General features: G+C 38.5%; 1 protein-coding gene across 1 annotated transcript in view; it reads left to right on the plus strand.

Annotated features, from left to right (window-relative positions):
- rttn (rotatin) overlaps positions 1–17014 on the plus strand; it is an 83080-nt gene that overhangs the window by 49393 nt on the left and 16673 nt on the right. Inside the window, exons 35-43 of the mRNA XM_053487906.1 lie at positions 17–101; positions 468–657; positions 3778–3868; positions 4067–4217; positions 5504–5641; positions 9339–9526; positions 13713–13818; positions 15787–15884; positions 16706–16783. Of these exons, the coding sequence (XP_053343881.1) occupies positions 17–101; positions 468–657; positions 3778–3868; positions 4067–4217; positions 5504–5641; positions 9339–9526; positions 13713–13818; positions 15787–15884; positions 16706–16783 (1125 nt within the window). The remainder of the gene's footprint in view (positions 1–16; positions 102–467; positions 658–3777; positions 3869–4066; positions 4218–5503; positions 5642–9338; positions 9527–13712; positions 13819–15786; positions 15885–16705; positions 16784–17014) is intronic.

Genomic DNA, 17014 nt, shown 5'->3' on the forward strand with positions numbered 1-17014 from the left:
TCTGTTTGTTGCCCAGCTCCTGAGTGACACTCGTTCTCCCGTCGTCTGCTCCTTCTCCGGAGCGGCACAGGAGCCTTCGTTCAACAGACTTGGCACACAAGGTCTCTCACACACACACACACACACACACACACACACACACACACATGCACCTTTACACACCTGCGCTCACTTACACACATAAACAAAGCACACCTTACTTTCTCCTTTGCAGAATTTCAAAGTCCTTGACACTGGAGACTCCTTCCTTTCCTCACATGACATTTCTCATTAACATGTTGTTTATTGTATTGCAGTTTATTAGTGGTAACCATGGAAACGGCTTGTCAGACTTGTGAATTCAAGAGAACTGCTGTAAAAATATGGATTTATTATGTTTTTTTAAGTAAGTGAGCGCAGGTCCGTGAAGGTGTGTGGTTGTGTGTGTGTGTGTGTGTGTGTGTGTGTGTGTGTGTGATTTGTTTCAGGTCAGAGTGACTCAGACAGCTCCGAATCACTTCTTCCTCAGGAGTGTGTAGGAGGATCAGAGTGCATCTCTGTAGTAACCCCTCACCTACTGTCAGCTGTGTGTGGATTACTAACCAACCTGCTGTGTGTGCTGCCTGAGTTTACACACACAGCGCTCAGAGAGAACCACGTCCTGCAGGGCCTGCTGAGGTTTGTACAACACACACACACACACACACACACACCATTACGAATGCATGTTTTCAGTTTCTTGCTTTATCTAAAACTAATACCGGAATGGTGTACCACTAAGCTATCGGTCTGTGAGTGACCAACACACCACATCACACACACACACACACACACACACACACACACACACACACACACACACTGAGTAATGAAACCACCAGACGCCCACACACCACCACGGTGCATGTGTTTGCTTGTACAAGCTTCTAATTGACAATTACCAGTGTGTTAGGAGCGTCAGGGGGGAGCAGGATCAGCTGTAACACTATAGCCTGGATTAGACTCGCTTTAAACCTCGACTGCCTCGTTGCTAAAGCCGCACAGTTACACCGATTACACGATTAAATCTGATTCGTTCTGTGTCAGTTTTCAGTTAAGAATCGATCACTTTTTAAATGATTCAAGCAAACGTGAACTGGTCTAAAGTTGGCAAATTTCTTGAAAATATACTACAGCTTTCAACCCCTTAGGTTATTGTTGATGATGCCAATCACTTTTTTTTCTCTTTGCAAGTGTTTTTGTGAATAAAATGATATTGTAGCAACCTAGAAAAAATATGTAGTTAAACAGTAGACGGTTTTCTTTCCAAAAAGGTAATTGCCAAATTAATGTTTGTTATTAAATGAATGTTAAATTTATGTCCCTGTGCTTAGCGCTCCATTCAAACGCAAGATTTATGTAAACGTCTCTATTCAGATGTATGTCAATGCTAATGCTGTGTTGTTTGGGGGAAGTTATGTGCTGATGCATGCCCGTGACCAACAGAACAGGAAGAGCTTGAATTAATAAACAAAAAAAAACATGTTTAATATTTTCATGTAAATATTCTGACACGCACGTAAGAATCTCTCCATGATAAAATGACTTAAATCTACGTGAAGCGCTTCACTCACTCACTCACTCACTCATCTTCTATAACGCTTTATCCTGTATTCAGGGTCACGGGGGGCCTGGAGCATATTGCAGGAAGCTTGGGGCACGAGGCAAGGTACACCCTGGACGGGGTGTCAATCCACCGCAGGGCACACACTCACTCACACACTTATTTACACACTACAGGCGATATTTTTTTTGGGAACAACAATTAGCCTAACTTGCATGTCTTTAACTTGTGGGAGGAAACCAGAGTACCCGGAGGAAACCCACCAAGCACGGGGAGCCCATGCAAACTCCATGCGCACAGAGACGGGAATCAAACCCGGACCCTGGAGGTGCAAGACGACAGTGCTAACCTAACTTTAAATAATTATTCAACACTGGACACACACAGCAAAATAGAAATACAGAAAATACAAACTGCTTCCATCTTCTGGAGTACATACAAATTAATAATTTTTTTGTTTGTTTGTTTTTGAGGTGGTTTCTTCTTCTTTTGAATTTATGGGTGCTTTCCACCCTCCTGGACTGGAGTGTGGAATAGAAGGTCGCAAGAAAAAAAACAACATCGCAATGACATGACATTTAGTGTGTTTAAATTTGGGTCGGACCAATATGTGACATGAAACATTTCGTTTTGGTTTGCTTGTATTCAGTAGTAAGTTCCAGTTCGCTTATTTTCAACATCGAACCAAAAGCCATGTGGATTATATATGGTGGTGTCTTTACCAGCTGAAAACTCATAAAGAGTTTATTAAATGTAAAATTTAATATTGAAAAGAACACAAGCTTGGCTCCAGATAATAAGAATAAAATGTCTCCAAAGCGCCTTATGTTTTTATGGCGCATTGGAGACATGGCGACTGTCCCCCACAAATGAATGAATTAAAAATAAAATGCAAACGGTGATCCGCACCACAGTTTATTTTGGAAGCAGACAGAGACTCACCTTTTCAGGCGGACTCAGTTTGTGTACCGAGGTTTGGATGACAGAGTTAACATTTGTTCAAGTGAACCGGACTAACAGAGCAACCACTAAACCAACATTAAGACAAATTACCTAGCATTTTAAAGGGAGATACTTTACTTACTTTTCCATTCTCAAATGTTTTTTTCATTCTTCCTGTTATAATATAAAAAATAATATTATGTAAATACTAAAAGAGAAGGCGGAAGAAGAAGGAAGATAAATAAAAAGAAATAATAATAAGATAATTGTAAATCATCTTCTTCTTCCTCCTTCTCTTTTTCTTTTGATATGTACAGTACTGTGCAAAAGTCTCAGGCACAATATTATATGCTGTACCAATTTTGTTATAGATGTTTATCATGTCTGCATAATTATGTACAAAATCATGTAGTATTTCCATATATAACTTAAAAATGAAAAAATAAATAACATTACAGAACATATGCATGGCTGTAAAGAAAAAATATATAGTACAAGACAGACCAGTTTTCAGATGAAAACAAAAAACCTAATGTACGCTCCTGGGATTTTCATAAAAATAGAAAGGAGCAAATGTGACAAAGTTACCAGAAGAACTCATATTTTCCAGCAAGTTCAGTAAAACCTAACAACTGTTTTACTTATAAAACTGCACAAATCTGTGTCTAAAACTCCTGATTTTAATCAATGACTTTTTATTTTAATGCTCTTTATTGCTCTTTATAGAAGTTTCTTTTATGCAGAAATGTTTTTAAAAGCATCTTTTGCTTATGCCATATAAGGTAATACCAGTTACCTTCTTTAAAGGTAACTGTTAGATACTTTTATTATTTTATATATGCTCAGAATGAATGAGATGAAAAGAAATAGAATGGATGGAAACACACACACCCACCCACACACCCACACGCACTCACAGGCTCTTGTCTCGGTTTACCGCTGGCTTTTTATAACCATAACCACATCTGTAATGTATCATTTTCCTACCTCTGGATGTGGCCGGGCCGGTGGTGAAGCGGGCAGGTAGGATGCTGAAGTGTGTGAAAGTGCTCGGGGTTTTACATTGTAAGTGTTGGATGCTGTTGGATGCTTTAGAGCGGCTGTAGAGAAACGAGAAGTCACATGTTCCGCTTTCGGAACGAGACCCGGCTGGTATTGACGCTGCAGAAGTGAACCCAGATGGGACGGGGTGTAACTATGAGCGTGTCAGCACTCCAGCCTGTGTGTGTAAGTGTGAGCTGTGTTTATTGCAGTGTGCTGGATGCAGTGGAGCTGGAGCGATGTCTGACTGAGCTTAACACACCTGATTTACCTTCTTCTGATGTGGAGGACGCCAGGAGCCAGGTGTGTGACACGCACTCTCTCTCTCTCTTACGCACACACACACACACACACACTCAAAGTCCTGCCCTGGGACTATTTTAAGCCTTGCTGTGTGAGGATTGTGATATTAATGCTTAGTGCTTCATATAATTGACATGAACGTGTTTCCTTGAACTCATCACCCCTCTCTCTCTCTCTCTCTCTCTCTCTCTGCCTCAGGTGTTGAGTAGTGTGTATTATGTACGGAGTGTGTGCAAGCTGGTACAGGCTGATGTTGTGCTCAGTGAGGATTGTCTCTCCCAGTCAGAGCTCATTAGACCTCTGCTGAATAACCTCATCTCCATCCTCATGCTCTCACACACACACCTCGGTAAACAGCAGCCAGCTCCCCTAAATTAACCTTCAACAGAATGCAGCATGACATCTCGATAGGTTTATAGTCTGTACCTTACTCTTCTTCTTCTTCTTCTTTTTTTGTTGTAGTCATCTTTATCTTCCTCCTCCTGTTTTTCCTTTATCTTTATAATCTTTCTTTGCTTCAGATCCTGCTGTTTCTTCTGTTTTACTCGTCATCTTCTACTTCATCTTCTTAATCCTCATGCTCTTTTGTTTCCATCTTTTTTTATTCGCTTCTTTTTCCTCTCCTGTTGTACTTCCTTTATCATTATCATTATATTATTATTTTCCTTCTTTTTCCTCCTGCTATTTTTCTTTTGGTATTTACATTTTTTTATCCCCATCTCCTTCTGTTCTTATCTTCATCCTTCTTTCCTTATCATTACCTCAACCCTTTTTCTCTTTCCTTCCTTCCTCCTCCATCTTCTCTTCCTTCTTTTATTAGTGTTCTTTATCCTCTTATATTTGTTGATTCTTGCTCATCCTCTGTTTGTCACCTTTCTTCTTCTTCTGCTTCAACCTTGTCAAAGGCTTCTTCATCCTCCTCCTTCTCGTCCTCTTTTTGTTCTTTCTTTAGTATCTTCCTTCTTCTTTTTTCTTCATCCTTTCCTTTTATTATAGTGTTGTTTATCCTTCTAGTTTTTTTCCTCCTTCTTTTTTTTCAGTTTTTGCTGCTGATTTCTTCATCCTCCCTATCTTTCTTTATCATTGTCAGTCTTATTCATCCTCCTCCATCTCATCCTCCTTTTGTTCGTTCTTTGCCATCTTCTTTCCTTTAATTATAGTATTGTTTTTTTCCTTTTTTTCCTCATCCTTCTTTTAAGTTATTGCTTTTTTTTCTTCATCTCCTTCAATTTTTTCATCCTCCCTATGTTTTTTCTTCATCATTGTCAAAGACACATTAATACTCCTCCTTTTCAATCTCCTTGTTCTTGTGATTTTTTTTATTCAAGTTTTTTTTTACTGTCTCTTTGTCACCATCTTCCTTCTCCTCCTCCTTCTTCATCGTCACCTTTCTTTTTTACTTTTCTCCTCCATTTCCCTTTAATTTTATATTTTCTTCTCATTAATTGATCGATTGTTTTGACAAAACTGTGTGTATAATATAGAAGTTTCCCTTGTTAACAGTAATAATGATCATTATTAGATAAACTATTTGATTAAAATAAGTGCTTTTTATTCAATGATTAAAACATAAGAAAAGGATTTATTGACTCTTCTGCCTCCATCAGCCTTTGATGCCCATCTGTGTATCCTTAGATATGCATACCCAGAATGCATTACTGCACACCTGGACAGATGTGTTTACGCTGCTGGCGAGTCTCCTGCGCAGGAACTACCCCGCATGTGGCCCACTTGTGTGCGGGACTCTGGGGAAACGCTGGCAGCACTTCTCAGGTGAGCAGAGGAGAGCAGGAAAGAGGGATATGAGGATACGTGATGTGTGATTAATGAGGGGTGCGAGCAAGGGATCGCGAAAAGAAAGGATCCAGAAGGGAAGAGACTTGTGGGGCGTCGCAATACAGGAGGGTGATAAAGGGGTAATGGAACGAGGGATGACAAAGTGGAAAAAGCAAGAAAAGACTCTGGAGGGGAGAAGCAGGGAGGACAGGATGATGACGGGGAGAACGGGGATGAGCGATGAAGGAGATTTACATCAAGGATTGATAAAAAGATAGAAGGCGATGGTTAAGGAAATGGAAGAAGAATGAGAGTATGTACAAGGGAGAGGAGGAGAGGGTGCATGAAGAAAGATACAAGAGAAATAATTAGGAAGAGAATGATAAAAATGGGGAGGGAAAAAGAGAAAAAATGATTTTAACTGGAAAACTGAATGAAATCAAATGAATAAATGAGGAAACAATCAGTTCTAGATTTAAGGAAGGAGAAAGTGGAAAAAGAAACGAAAAAGAGGGACAGGTAATACATAGGAGAGAAGCAGGAAAGGTGTAGTGCTGGATGAAAAGGAGAAAAGGAATAGAGAAAATGAAGATTATAAAATAGTCACAGAAAGAACGAGTCATAAAATGGTGGCATAAAAGAAGAGAGTATACAGGAAAAGAAAAAATGAAAAGCCAAAGCTGGAAATGAAACAAAATCTGTGTTAAAGGAGTTAATTAGTTCGGTAAAGAGTTGAAGGGGGGAAAAAGAAAGAAGAAACAACAGATAATGGACAAGTGGGGAAAGAAATTATGCAGAAAGCAAGCCATAATTCTGGAAAAGGTTAAGGATGAGTGAGTTCAAGGGGAATGGACAAAGGAAGAATATCTTTAAAAGATTCAGCTTTGGAATAAAAAGAAGGAGAGTGATGCAAAAGGGGAAAGAAGGAAACAAGGGATAAGTCATGAATGAGTCACATTCTATATGGGAACGAAGTGCAAGAGAACCGATGAGGCGTTACCGGCCGACGTACTGTATAAGAGACGAGGAAAAACACTGCTATGAGGTATAAAAAGATGACGAAGGAAGGAACGAGTGACGAAATGATAAAAGCAGAAGGGAAGACAGCTGCAGGAAGCGAGAGAGATACAGGAAGTGAGCCGGGTGACAGAAAGCATAAAGAACGGATGAGCGGCACAGAGAAAGCCATGGGAGCTATGGCACAGGAAGGGAAGATGAAGTGATGAGAGAGGAGCCGGGAGTGAGGGATGAGTGCTGAATGAGTGACAGGAAGGGGGGAAGCAGGAGAGTGAAGAAAGGAAGAGAGACAGCTTGTTATTCCTGGGTGGGCCGTGCTCCTGCTGTTCGTGACAGATCGGGATGGAGGGATGTGAAAGGAGGGAGAGGGAAGGAGAGATTGTAACTCTGATGGATGTGTGATAGTCGTGGAGCAGGTGGGTGGGCTGAGCACTCGCCACAACACCTCTAGTGATCCGTCGACTTTACTACTCGTTAAAAGCTTCCGGTTGATTCAGTGTCACAGTGACGTGTCATAGAGATACTGGAAGGAAATGATAGATGGAGGATGGCGGGGTTCATGTATCTCCACACTGAGATGTCCTTATTGCATTACTGCCACCTATAGGTCACACTCCTTCTCATCTTCCTGGCCTCTTCAGTTTTGGAAACGTGTTTTTATGCCGTTAATTAGCAGAAGTTATGTGCGGTTAAAAGCCTACAATCTGCCCTTTTCTTCAAACTCTGTGAGCAAATAAGTCTCCATTACACCTTACACACGCTTTTACACCTCTCTCAAAACACCCCAAGCTCTAATAAATCTCGAAACATGCTCGCTAGAAGCCCTGCGCGGCCGTGTACTCAAAACTGCTAAAGCCTCAAGACTTTGAAGGCATTTGAGGCTGTAGAGCGTCACCTTTTCTTTATAGTCCTACAGGCGGTACCCCTAAATTATTCACACATTAGCATCCTGTGTGAAGGTGAATTAATATTAGGAGAGAATTATTTTCTAAGTTTGTTTAGAAATAATAACTGCTTAGTAAATATGTAGCTTTTTGTTTCATTTCAAACACTGTGAGGGTTTTTTGTACTGTTTAAATGCTGCCCTTGGTTTTAAGCGAGATAAGGAATGGCTCTATTCAGTTCAATTTAGTTGTTAAACAAAGGTATAAAACTTTTATGTTATGACAATTTTTTTTCCAAGGTTCTAAAATTTAATCAGAACAAAATCAGAAAACAAAATTGATACAAAATCGCAATTCATGATTTCATGATAATATTGAAATGTATCATGATAATATTGTATCTGGTGGTGACTGATGATTCCCACTGCCAAAGGTAATGTTCTCCAAGTCCCCTTGGTGCAGCTCTGACTTGCCAAAGCATGAACTTCACTAGTTCTTTAAAGGTCTTCGAGTTCTGTAACTTGCCAGTTGGGGCCTCCATGGATTGACCTCAATGGGCTTGTTTTTTAAGCACATTTCACAGACATGCGATCAGATCAAGATCTGGGGGGTTTAGCGGGCAAGTCAACACCAAGAACTCTTATGTTCTTCACATTATTCCTGAGCAGCCATTAGGGAACACCATTTCCACAAAGAGGTGTGTGCTTGTCTGCAGCAATGTTCTGGTAGGTGGTCTGTCTCAAAGTTGCGTCCATATGAATGCCAGGACCCAAGGTTTCCCAGAAGAACATTGACCACAGTGCATCCTGGTGTAGGTGCTTTTGGGAGTGGACAGGTGTCTGTACGGGCACTCTGATTGTTCCGTGGCTACAGCAAACTGCAGTGCACTGTCTGTAAGCTTGGACCAAGTTTGGTAGGCCCTGACCACCGCAGACCAGGAACATCCCACAAGAGCTGCAGTTTTGGAGTCGCTCTGACCCAGTTGTCTAACCATCACAAGTTACCCCAGTTGCATCAAACTTCCACTTGCCCATTTCTCCTGCTTCCAGCACAATAACTTCAGGAACAAACTGTACACTTTCTGTCTAATATAAGTCCTTCCAACTTCCAGGTGCTATCGTAAAATGATAATCAACTTCACTTGTCAGAGCTTATAAAGTTATTTATGATCAGTGTATACAAACCATAGTTCATTTAAGGCTTCAGTACTTTCTACTGTGACTAACACAGTTAGACCATTAAGAAAAAATAAAATAATTATGAGCAAAGATAAATAAGGCATTTGATGCACCGTGTTTCTTTTTTATAATTCAGAAAGAATTCCTATAGGTCTTAAATAACAAATATGACCTTGCTCTGAGCATTCTTGGTAAATCTGTACAAAAGCATTGGAAAGCGTTTAGACGATCAACTCGAACTGCATTGCTCTTATTATGAACACACAGTGCAGGGTGTACTTTATACATACACCTACATATGCACTAAACCAGATGAATTATAATATCACTGAAAATTCCATTAAGGGTTTACTTTTTTTTGATTAACAGCTCTTACTCATAATTCAGGTTGCATTTATTGACCTGTTTGATCACGATTGTTCTTTTATTCCCACCCCTGACCAATGTAGGATTAATATCGTTCACAGTTTGCAATTTACTCCTACACCCCTGATTACGGGGAGGAAAATGACTCTTAGATAGTCTGATTGCTGGCTGCAGCCCAGCCCTACTAGCCTGCTCATACTTATTACTTTTTTCTTTTCATTTTTTTTTCATTCTGTTTTCTTTCCTTAGAAACCATCCGTGCATGTGTGGACCAATCTGGTTCGGATTCATCGCTGTATACTGTGGCTGCACAATTCCTGTGTGTTTTGTTTTCTGAAGAGGCGAAGAAGAGAGGGACGAGTGAAGAGAAATCGGCTCCTCTGACTGCTGCTCTGAATTCCGAATCAGGAGAGAAACTGTGCGAATTGCTGCTGGAGGTAAAGCTGGGCTGTTCACTGAAATAAAGTGCAGGCACCTCAGTGGGATGCAGGAAACTATTTCGCTTAAGGCCATGTGTCTTCTAATTAACTGACAGCAGTAGATAAAATAATATCTGCGGTTAAAGTCAGAAGTTTACATACAGGTTTGACAAATATATTTCGGAACGCAGTTTTTCCACAGTTCCTGACATTTAATTGTCACTATTCCTGTTTTAGGTCGACTACTTCATTTTAAGCATGCAAAATATCTAAATAATAGTAGAGAGAAAGATTTATTTTAGCTTTTATTTCTATCATCACATTCTCATTCAGTCAAAAGTGTACATACACTCAACTAGTATTTGGTAGCATTGCATTCAAGTTGTTTAAATTGGATAAAATATTTTCAGTAGCCTTTCACAAGCTTCTTACAACAAGTTGCTGGAATTTCAGACCATTCCCCCTGGAAGAACTGGTGTAACCGTTGTAGGCCTCCCTACTCGCTTTTTCATTTCTGCCCATAAATTTTCTGATGAATTGAGATCAAGGCCACTCCAATACCTCAACGTTGCTGTCCTTTTTTTTAATTTATTTTATTATTATTTTTTTTTTTACAACTTCCAAGTATGTTTGGGTTCATTACCCATTTGGAAGTCCCATTTGCAACTAAGCTTTAACCTCCTGACTGATGTCTTGAGATGTTGCTTCAATATATCTACATAATCTTCCTTTCTCATGATTTTGTGAAGTGCACCAGGCCTTGATGGTGCCACACAGCTTGCAAGCCTACACCTTTTCAATGGCGCAATATTGATAGTCATTATGACCAAACAGTGCACTTTTTTTGTTTCATCACACCAAAGGAAATTTCAGCAAAAAGTAATCTCTTTTTCCACATGTGCAGCTGCAGACCATAGTCTTGTGGTCTTGATTTATGGTGGCATGTTTTTTGCTGAGCGGCCTTTCACGTTACATCGATTTAGTTTTAATGTGGATTTAGATATTTTTGTACCCGTTTCCTCCAGCATCTTCACAAGGTCCTTTTGCTGCTTTTCTGGGATTGATCTGGTTCCTCAATGTTTCTTCCTGTTGCCATCTCAGGAAGTTTTTCCCTGCCATCGTCGTCCTCGACTTGCTCATCAGGGACAATCTGATCATTCTGATTCATGCATGATTCTGTAAAGCTGCTTTGCAACAATAATGTTTTATACAAATAAAACTGAATTCAACTGAATGTTCACTTTCATACCAAAGTACATTAATCTCTAGGAGCAACATGATGGCAGTGCAGATTCATGGTGTTTATGCTTGCAAAGTTTTGTTTGTACAGATGAATATTGTACCTTTTGAAGGTTGTTTTAATTTCTGAGGTCTTGTCGGATTTTCCCATGATGTCAAACAAAGTGGCACTGTATTTTAATGTAGTCTTTATAATACCTCCGCAGGTACACCTGCATCTGTCTCAAATGTTTTCAATTAATACATGACGCAATTTTATGGAATTTTCCAAACTTTTTAAAGGCACATTTAGCTAAGTATATATAAACTTCTGACCCACTGGAATTGTGGTAAAGTCAAATGTAAGTGAAATAGTCTACCTGTAAACTTATACTTGTGTGTCGCATTAAGGAGATGTCCTTACCCGACTCGCCAAAACTATCAAAAAATTATTATTTAAATAATAGTATGGTTAAAAAACAATTTATAAAAATTCAATCTAAGTGTAAATAAACTTTAATTAAATTTTATTTAATTTTATTTGTATAGCACGTTTAACAATAGTCGTTGTCGCATAACAGCTTTACAGAATAAAAAATAATATGAAAATGTGTATAAAATGTGAGAAAATTCACTGTATGAATCTTAATAATCAGATTGTCCCGAATGAGCAAACTGAGGGCAACGGTGGCTAAGAAAAACTCCCTGAGAAGAGAACTGGTGTGATATAGAGTTAATAGAGTCATAAGCAGATCTATAACACCACTTATTAATAATCGGTCACGCTAACATGTAAAGGGCACAAGAAGTTCTGGCTTCAAATTACTTTCGGTCTCAATATTAGATATAATTCGTTACTATAAATAAAATTAAAGGTCAGTGTTTTTGATTGAAGTTAACTGTCGCAAGCTATTCAAAAACACTCCCATCAAATTTCCCTCAAAGCCATGCCCACACAAGCTGCTGAAGCAAAACAGGTTTTTTTTTTTTTTTTTTTTTTTTGCATATACAGTAAGACTGTGCACTTAATATGCTTCCAAACAGACAAGTGCATATACTATTACTCTTATTATTACAATACTATTTCACCTCGGGGCATCTCTGTCAAAGTGTTCCTGATCCCAAAATCTTGCCTTCTCATCAAAATGAACAACTTTGTGATTTTGTTACGCTGTGGTGGAGAAACAATAAAAATCTTAGGTGAAATGCAATAAAAAAAAAGAAACAAAACAGTGTAGCTATTTTTATAGTCAGTGCTATCAGGAGTGATTTTTCTTTTATTTATTTATTTATTTATTTTTGGAACAGGTCTTAGGTATGACCTGCTATATAATGTCTTATAAAACAAATTATTATTGTGCATGAAGCAAATAGTTGCAAAGTTATGTTATTTCTTTATAGCCTTGATCTCTAAACTATACTTTTATGTAAAACATCTCGCATACATCCAATAGCATGTAAATAATGTGTTTGTCATGAAACTCGACTATTAATGTTTTTTTTTTTTTTTTTCAGTTTTTTCACTTTCTTACAAGTGAAAACAAACTGCCTGAACCAAATAAAATCGTATATACATTAATATTAAGTTCAACCTTTAACTTTGATTATGGAACATGGTGTTGCGATAAATTCATGTGTAAACCAAGTTGGTTCCAGAGCTATTTTGTAGCAGGGCCCAATTATGAACCAGTTGTCTGTTTTTCAGACAGTAAATGCATCGGCCCTAAGACCGAAAAAACGGTTCCATGGCGGCACAACACTTACGTCATGGGCTGTGGGTGGGATAATCATCTCCATCTTTACAAAATAGACTCAATATGCAATAGGCAGCTCAAATGCTTTCTAATAATGATAAAGCCAGGAGAACTGCTCGCATAGCTGTGTTGAAGTTCGCCATTGTTGGTGTGCTTGCCACTAGCATTTTTTTTTGTTGCTAGCATTTTTCTTTGCCACATGGACTGGACTGATCTTTTGATCTTTGACCTTTTTTCATTGCTCCAAAGTCCAACCTTAATGCTTCATATCAAATTGGAGCATTTTTTTTTCTGGTTAGTGTTGTGTGGGTTCTCTTCATATTGTGCCTGTGTGCCTAATCACATATCTGTGATTTTAACTGTAAATTTTTATCTTTATCTTTTTTTTTTTTTTTTCCAACCACATTTTTTTTACCACAAAATTGACAGTCAATCTCCCTAGTCATTTCTCTGACATCAGGCTCCCTAGTCGTTTGCTTTGCTTAATGCAGGCCAGTAATTTACCTCTCGGAATTGATTATTATTATTATTATTTGTTTTTTATTTTATTTTATTTATTTATTTGCAAGCAATAACTCAAGGACCAGATGGGATTTGGTAAAAAAAAAAGTGGGTAAAAAAAAATAAAAAGTCCCTTGATGAAACACCCCTTTGTGGTTTTTATCTGGAACTGTCATAATACACGTGAACATTTTGTAAGGTCTAAAACGCTTCAAGACAGTCAATGTGTGTTGATTTTTATCAGTTTCCTGCGCTCACATTAACCAAACGCCTACACCGGAAAGTTTCTCATGGAGCACATACAAAGCTCTCAGTCGTCAATGCAGACAAGTCCTGAACTGCATCCTTTGTTCTCACTGTTTTGTAACTGTATTGCTATTAAAAGCAGAACTTCTGTATTTAAATGAGGACCGGATTTAATGATCTAGAAATTATTAGTGCAGACCCCATAACTCAAATTGAGCTGGGGTGATGATGAGAACAGACACTAAGCTTCACATTACTATATTCTTGTTTGCGTGCATCTAGAAAATAATGGAAAATATTTGAGCTGTAATTGTTTCCGTATTGTTGGTAGTGCACTCAGACCTTTGCATTACACTATAGTGCTTAATTTTATTTATTTTTTTGCTATGTCAAATCAACCAATCTTGTGAAACACCTTCCTTTTCAAGCTATGATTGATCTCCGATGGAAATGTCAAAGATATTCCATTCTGTTTGATCACACAGAGATATGACAAAACCCAGTTCCAGGATCCTCTTAAGAAGGTCACAGCGAAAGTCCTGATGCCCCTCCTAGCCTGCAGCTCCAGCGCTCAGAGTTATGCGTGCAAAGGTGAGAAATCATCATGTTGCAAGCCTTATGAAGCATACATAACCTCACGCTAGTACAGTATAGAGCTCAAAATAGTTTAGTGGGAGTTTGTTTTGAATACTTCTATTGAATAATGGATTCTTTTGTTGTGCTGGCTTGACAAAAAAAAAAAAAAAAACACAGAAGCGCCTACATTTCCGCTCTTATCAAAAAAAATCCATATTTAATGAAATGCAAACTGAAACGTCTCCAAGCCTACACACTGCCCTGCTTTTCCTTTGTGTTGCTCAGCCTTTGTTTGCATATTAGAACATGACAGAACACACCGCAGTTCGATCTGATGACATTTTTCAATGAAATGACTGACATTTTCTAATTTATTTATTTATTTATTTAACAAATCAAACGAGAGAGATTTACTTATTTTAAAAAAAATGTTGATTTTTTTTAGCAGGGTTTATGAAAGTTTTTAGGATTGCATTCTGAGAGCCACGGCTGTAAAGAGTGACTGTTTGAAATACTATAGCCAATGCAACAGACAAATTCACCCCTCCTTTTCTGATGTTTGGGCAAATGATTGGCAGGTTGGGATTGGCATAACCTCAAATTCACCTTATGGCTCCAAAACAGCTCTGACCCCTTGGGGTCGTGACTCCACAAGACCTCTGAAGATGTGTTGTAGTATCTGGCACCAGAATGTTAGCTGCAGACCCTTTAAGAGCTGTAAGTTATAAGATGGGCTCCCATGGATCAAACCTGTTTATCCAGCAAATTCCGGATTAAGATCTGTGGAATTTTAAGGCAGGATTAAAACCTTGAAGTCATGCCTGCTAAGCCCCATACACATTAAGCTGTGCTGTACTGAGTGTTCTGATATCTTTCGATGATAGCCAGGATTAACTTTTCTCCAGTATTTTGTGCTAAACTGGCTTTTCTGTGGGATCGGACCACACGGGTGTCCCTTTGGTCCCCACAGCAGGTACAAATGTGCGTTTTGATTCTCTTTAATCTTGTCACAGGTATTTAATTGGTAATGTTATTTAATTCACCTGGCGGTCATGTTATGCCTGAAAAAGTGTACTACGAGTGTAATCGGTGAAACAGTCAAGGAATTTAAAAAGTCCCAAATATTTTGTAATAACTCTCACTAAGATGAAGCAATCCAAAAAAATACGCTACTGTATATACCGTGACACATGTCTAATCGATTGCATTACACGTGTTTTCCGTTTTCCGCCTGACACATTTTGCGATGCTTCTTGTTCCTGAACGTATCTACTGTAAATGGCGTCATGGCCAACCGCCTCCTACCATATCAGTCCAACTCAGGGACATCCCTACATGTCCAAAGGAGGATCACATTGTACTCATTGTTGTTTTAGTCAGATTGCTTCGTCCTAGTGAGAGTTATTCCAAAATGTTTGGAGCCTCTTGAGTACAATTCATTTTACAGTTATGGGCCTTTTGAGAAATGTTAATGTCTGCACAAAAGGGGCATTATTTAATTGTCTGTGCATAAATTTGTGCACTCTTTTGAAGGAGACATTAAGGAAATATTTATTAATTTAATGCTGATTATAGTCATTATTTCCAGACACTCTTGAGAGAAATACGTTAAACCCTGTTGGCTGGAATATATTTTTCCCCCAGTCGAGAGACTATTTAAAGGACACACCATAGATATGTTATATCCAAAAATCTAAGTTATAATTGAATCTTAACTGTACACTCCTTGGTATAAAATGCAGTTTTATCTGTTGTTGAGTAATGCTTACATTATGCATTATGTTCAAAAAGCAATCTAAAACAGCATGAAGTTTATAACTGACTTCATGTCCCATGAGAGAATATTTTCCACTTGCCTGTTTAAAATAATTCCTATATTTAAACCAGACTACATTTTTTTTTTTGCTAACAAGACGAAGTTTTATCACAAGACACGTCTGATTCTATGTTACCATCTGATCCTTTCTTGCACTTGGTCTCCAGCGGGTCTTATCGACAGCTGTGTGGAACAGATGAAACAGATCCACTCTCAGCTTCACCTGGAGTCTGTAAGACCAGGCAAAACCGCACACAGGAAAAAGGTAACTAGATCTCTGCAGTGTGTGCGTGTCTGCGTGTGTAGGTGTGTGTGTAGGTGGTAGAATCCCCACTGATAATTTGCCACTTCACATGCTGTGATATCACTTTTGGGTTAACGCAAGTTTCCACATTTTCACAAGAGCTGCATATAGTACGTACTGAACAGTTTCGCACCTCTGATTTTATTTTTTTAACTTGCATACGACAGTTCATCTTTAGAAATATCTGGTAGTACTGTATACAGTAGAAATGTTATGATGATATACAGTGCAAATCACATGAGAACTGCCTTTAGGGTAGAAGTACAAAACAGCAAGAAGGGAAAGATATTTTTAGTTTTTTAGTAATTTTCTAGAACAGCATGTCTGACCATATTTCCAACCGCAAGGCAAATCAAGTTTATGTTAATACATAATCATGTCTACGGTAAAATGTGCACTCGTTCATGGTACAGCAGAAGCTCAGCTTTACTGGCCTGTGGGAAATGAAAGCGCTTAAAGGATCAAAAAAAGAAATAGCAACTATGCCACAGTCCTCAGTTCGAGTTTAACAATGCAGTAAAATTATGGACAGTTAAGGTTAATCACAGCAATACCGAACAATTATGGGCATCTATGCTAAGCTTGTTGGGTAATACAGTGACATAAACTGCAGTAAACATTCTTTACACATTTACTTCATTTGCATTTCAGTTATTCCTTACAAAATCTAAATGTTAATAAAATGATTGTCTAGCAGCAGCTTTGTTGTGACAATTGTCAGACATTGGTGTCAGATTTTATACCCTGTGATTTTTAATTGATCATTGCTTGTTGATGCACAGGAGGAGAACACAATAAAGGAGCTTAGGATGGTGTTGGAGATCCTGCGGAATTGTCTCTATCAACATAAAGATTGTAAAGTATGTAGCTGCTTTATATAGTTCGCCTCTTCTACAGATTTAAAACTGATCTATTTGTCACAGCTTGCTTGTTTTCTGTTTTAAATTTGTTTTTATCCACATGCAGTCCCTTGGATTATACAGCAGTGATTAGACAGTTAGCGGTTTGAGATCTGCATTGCAGCCGGCACTCAAATCGACCTTGCCTGTAATCACTTGGAAGTTTATGACCTAATGTAATTTTGACTGAGT

This window comes from Clarias gariepinus, chromosome 26 (assembly GCF_024256425.1).
Source record: "Clarias gariepinus isolate MV-2021 ecotype Netherlands chromosome 26, CGAR_prim_01v2, whole genome shotgun sequence".
NCBI lineage: Eukaryota > Metazoa > Chordata > Actinopteri > Siluriformes > Clariidae > Clarias > Clarias gariepinus.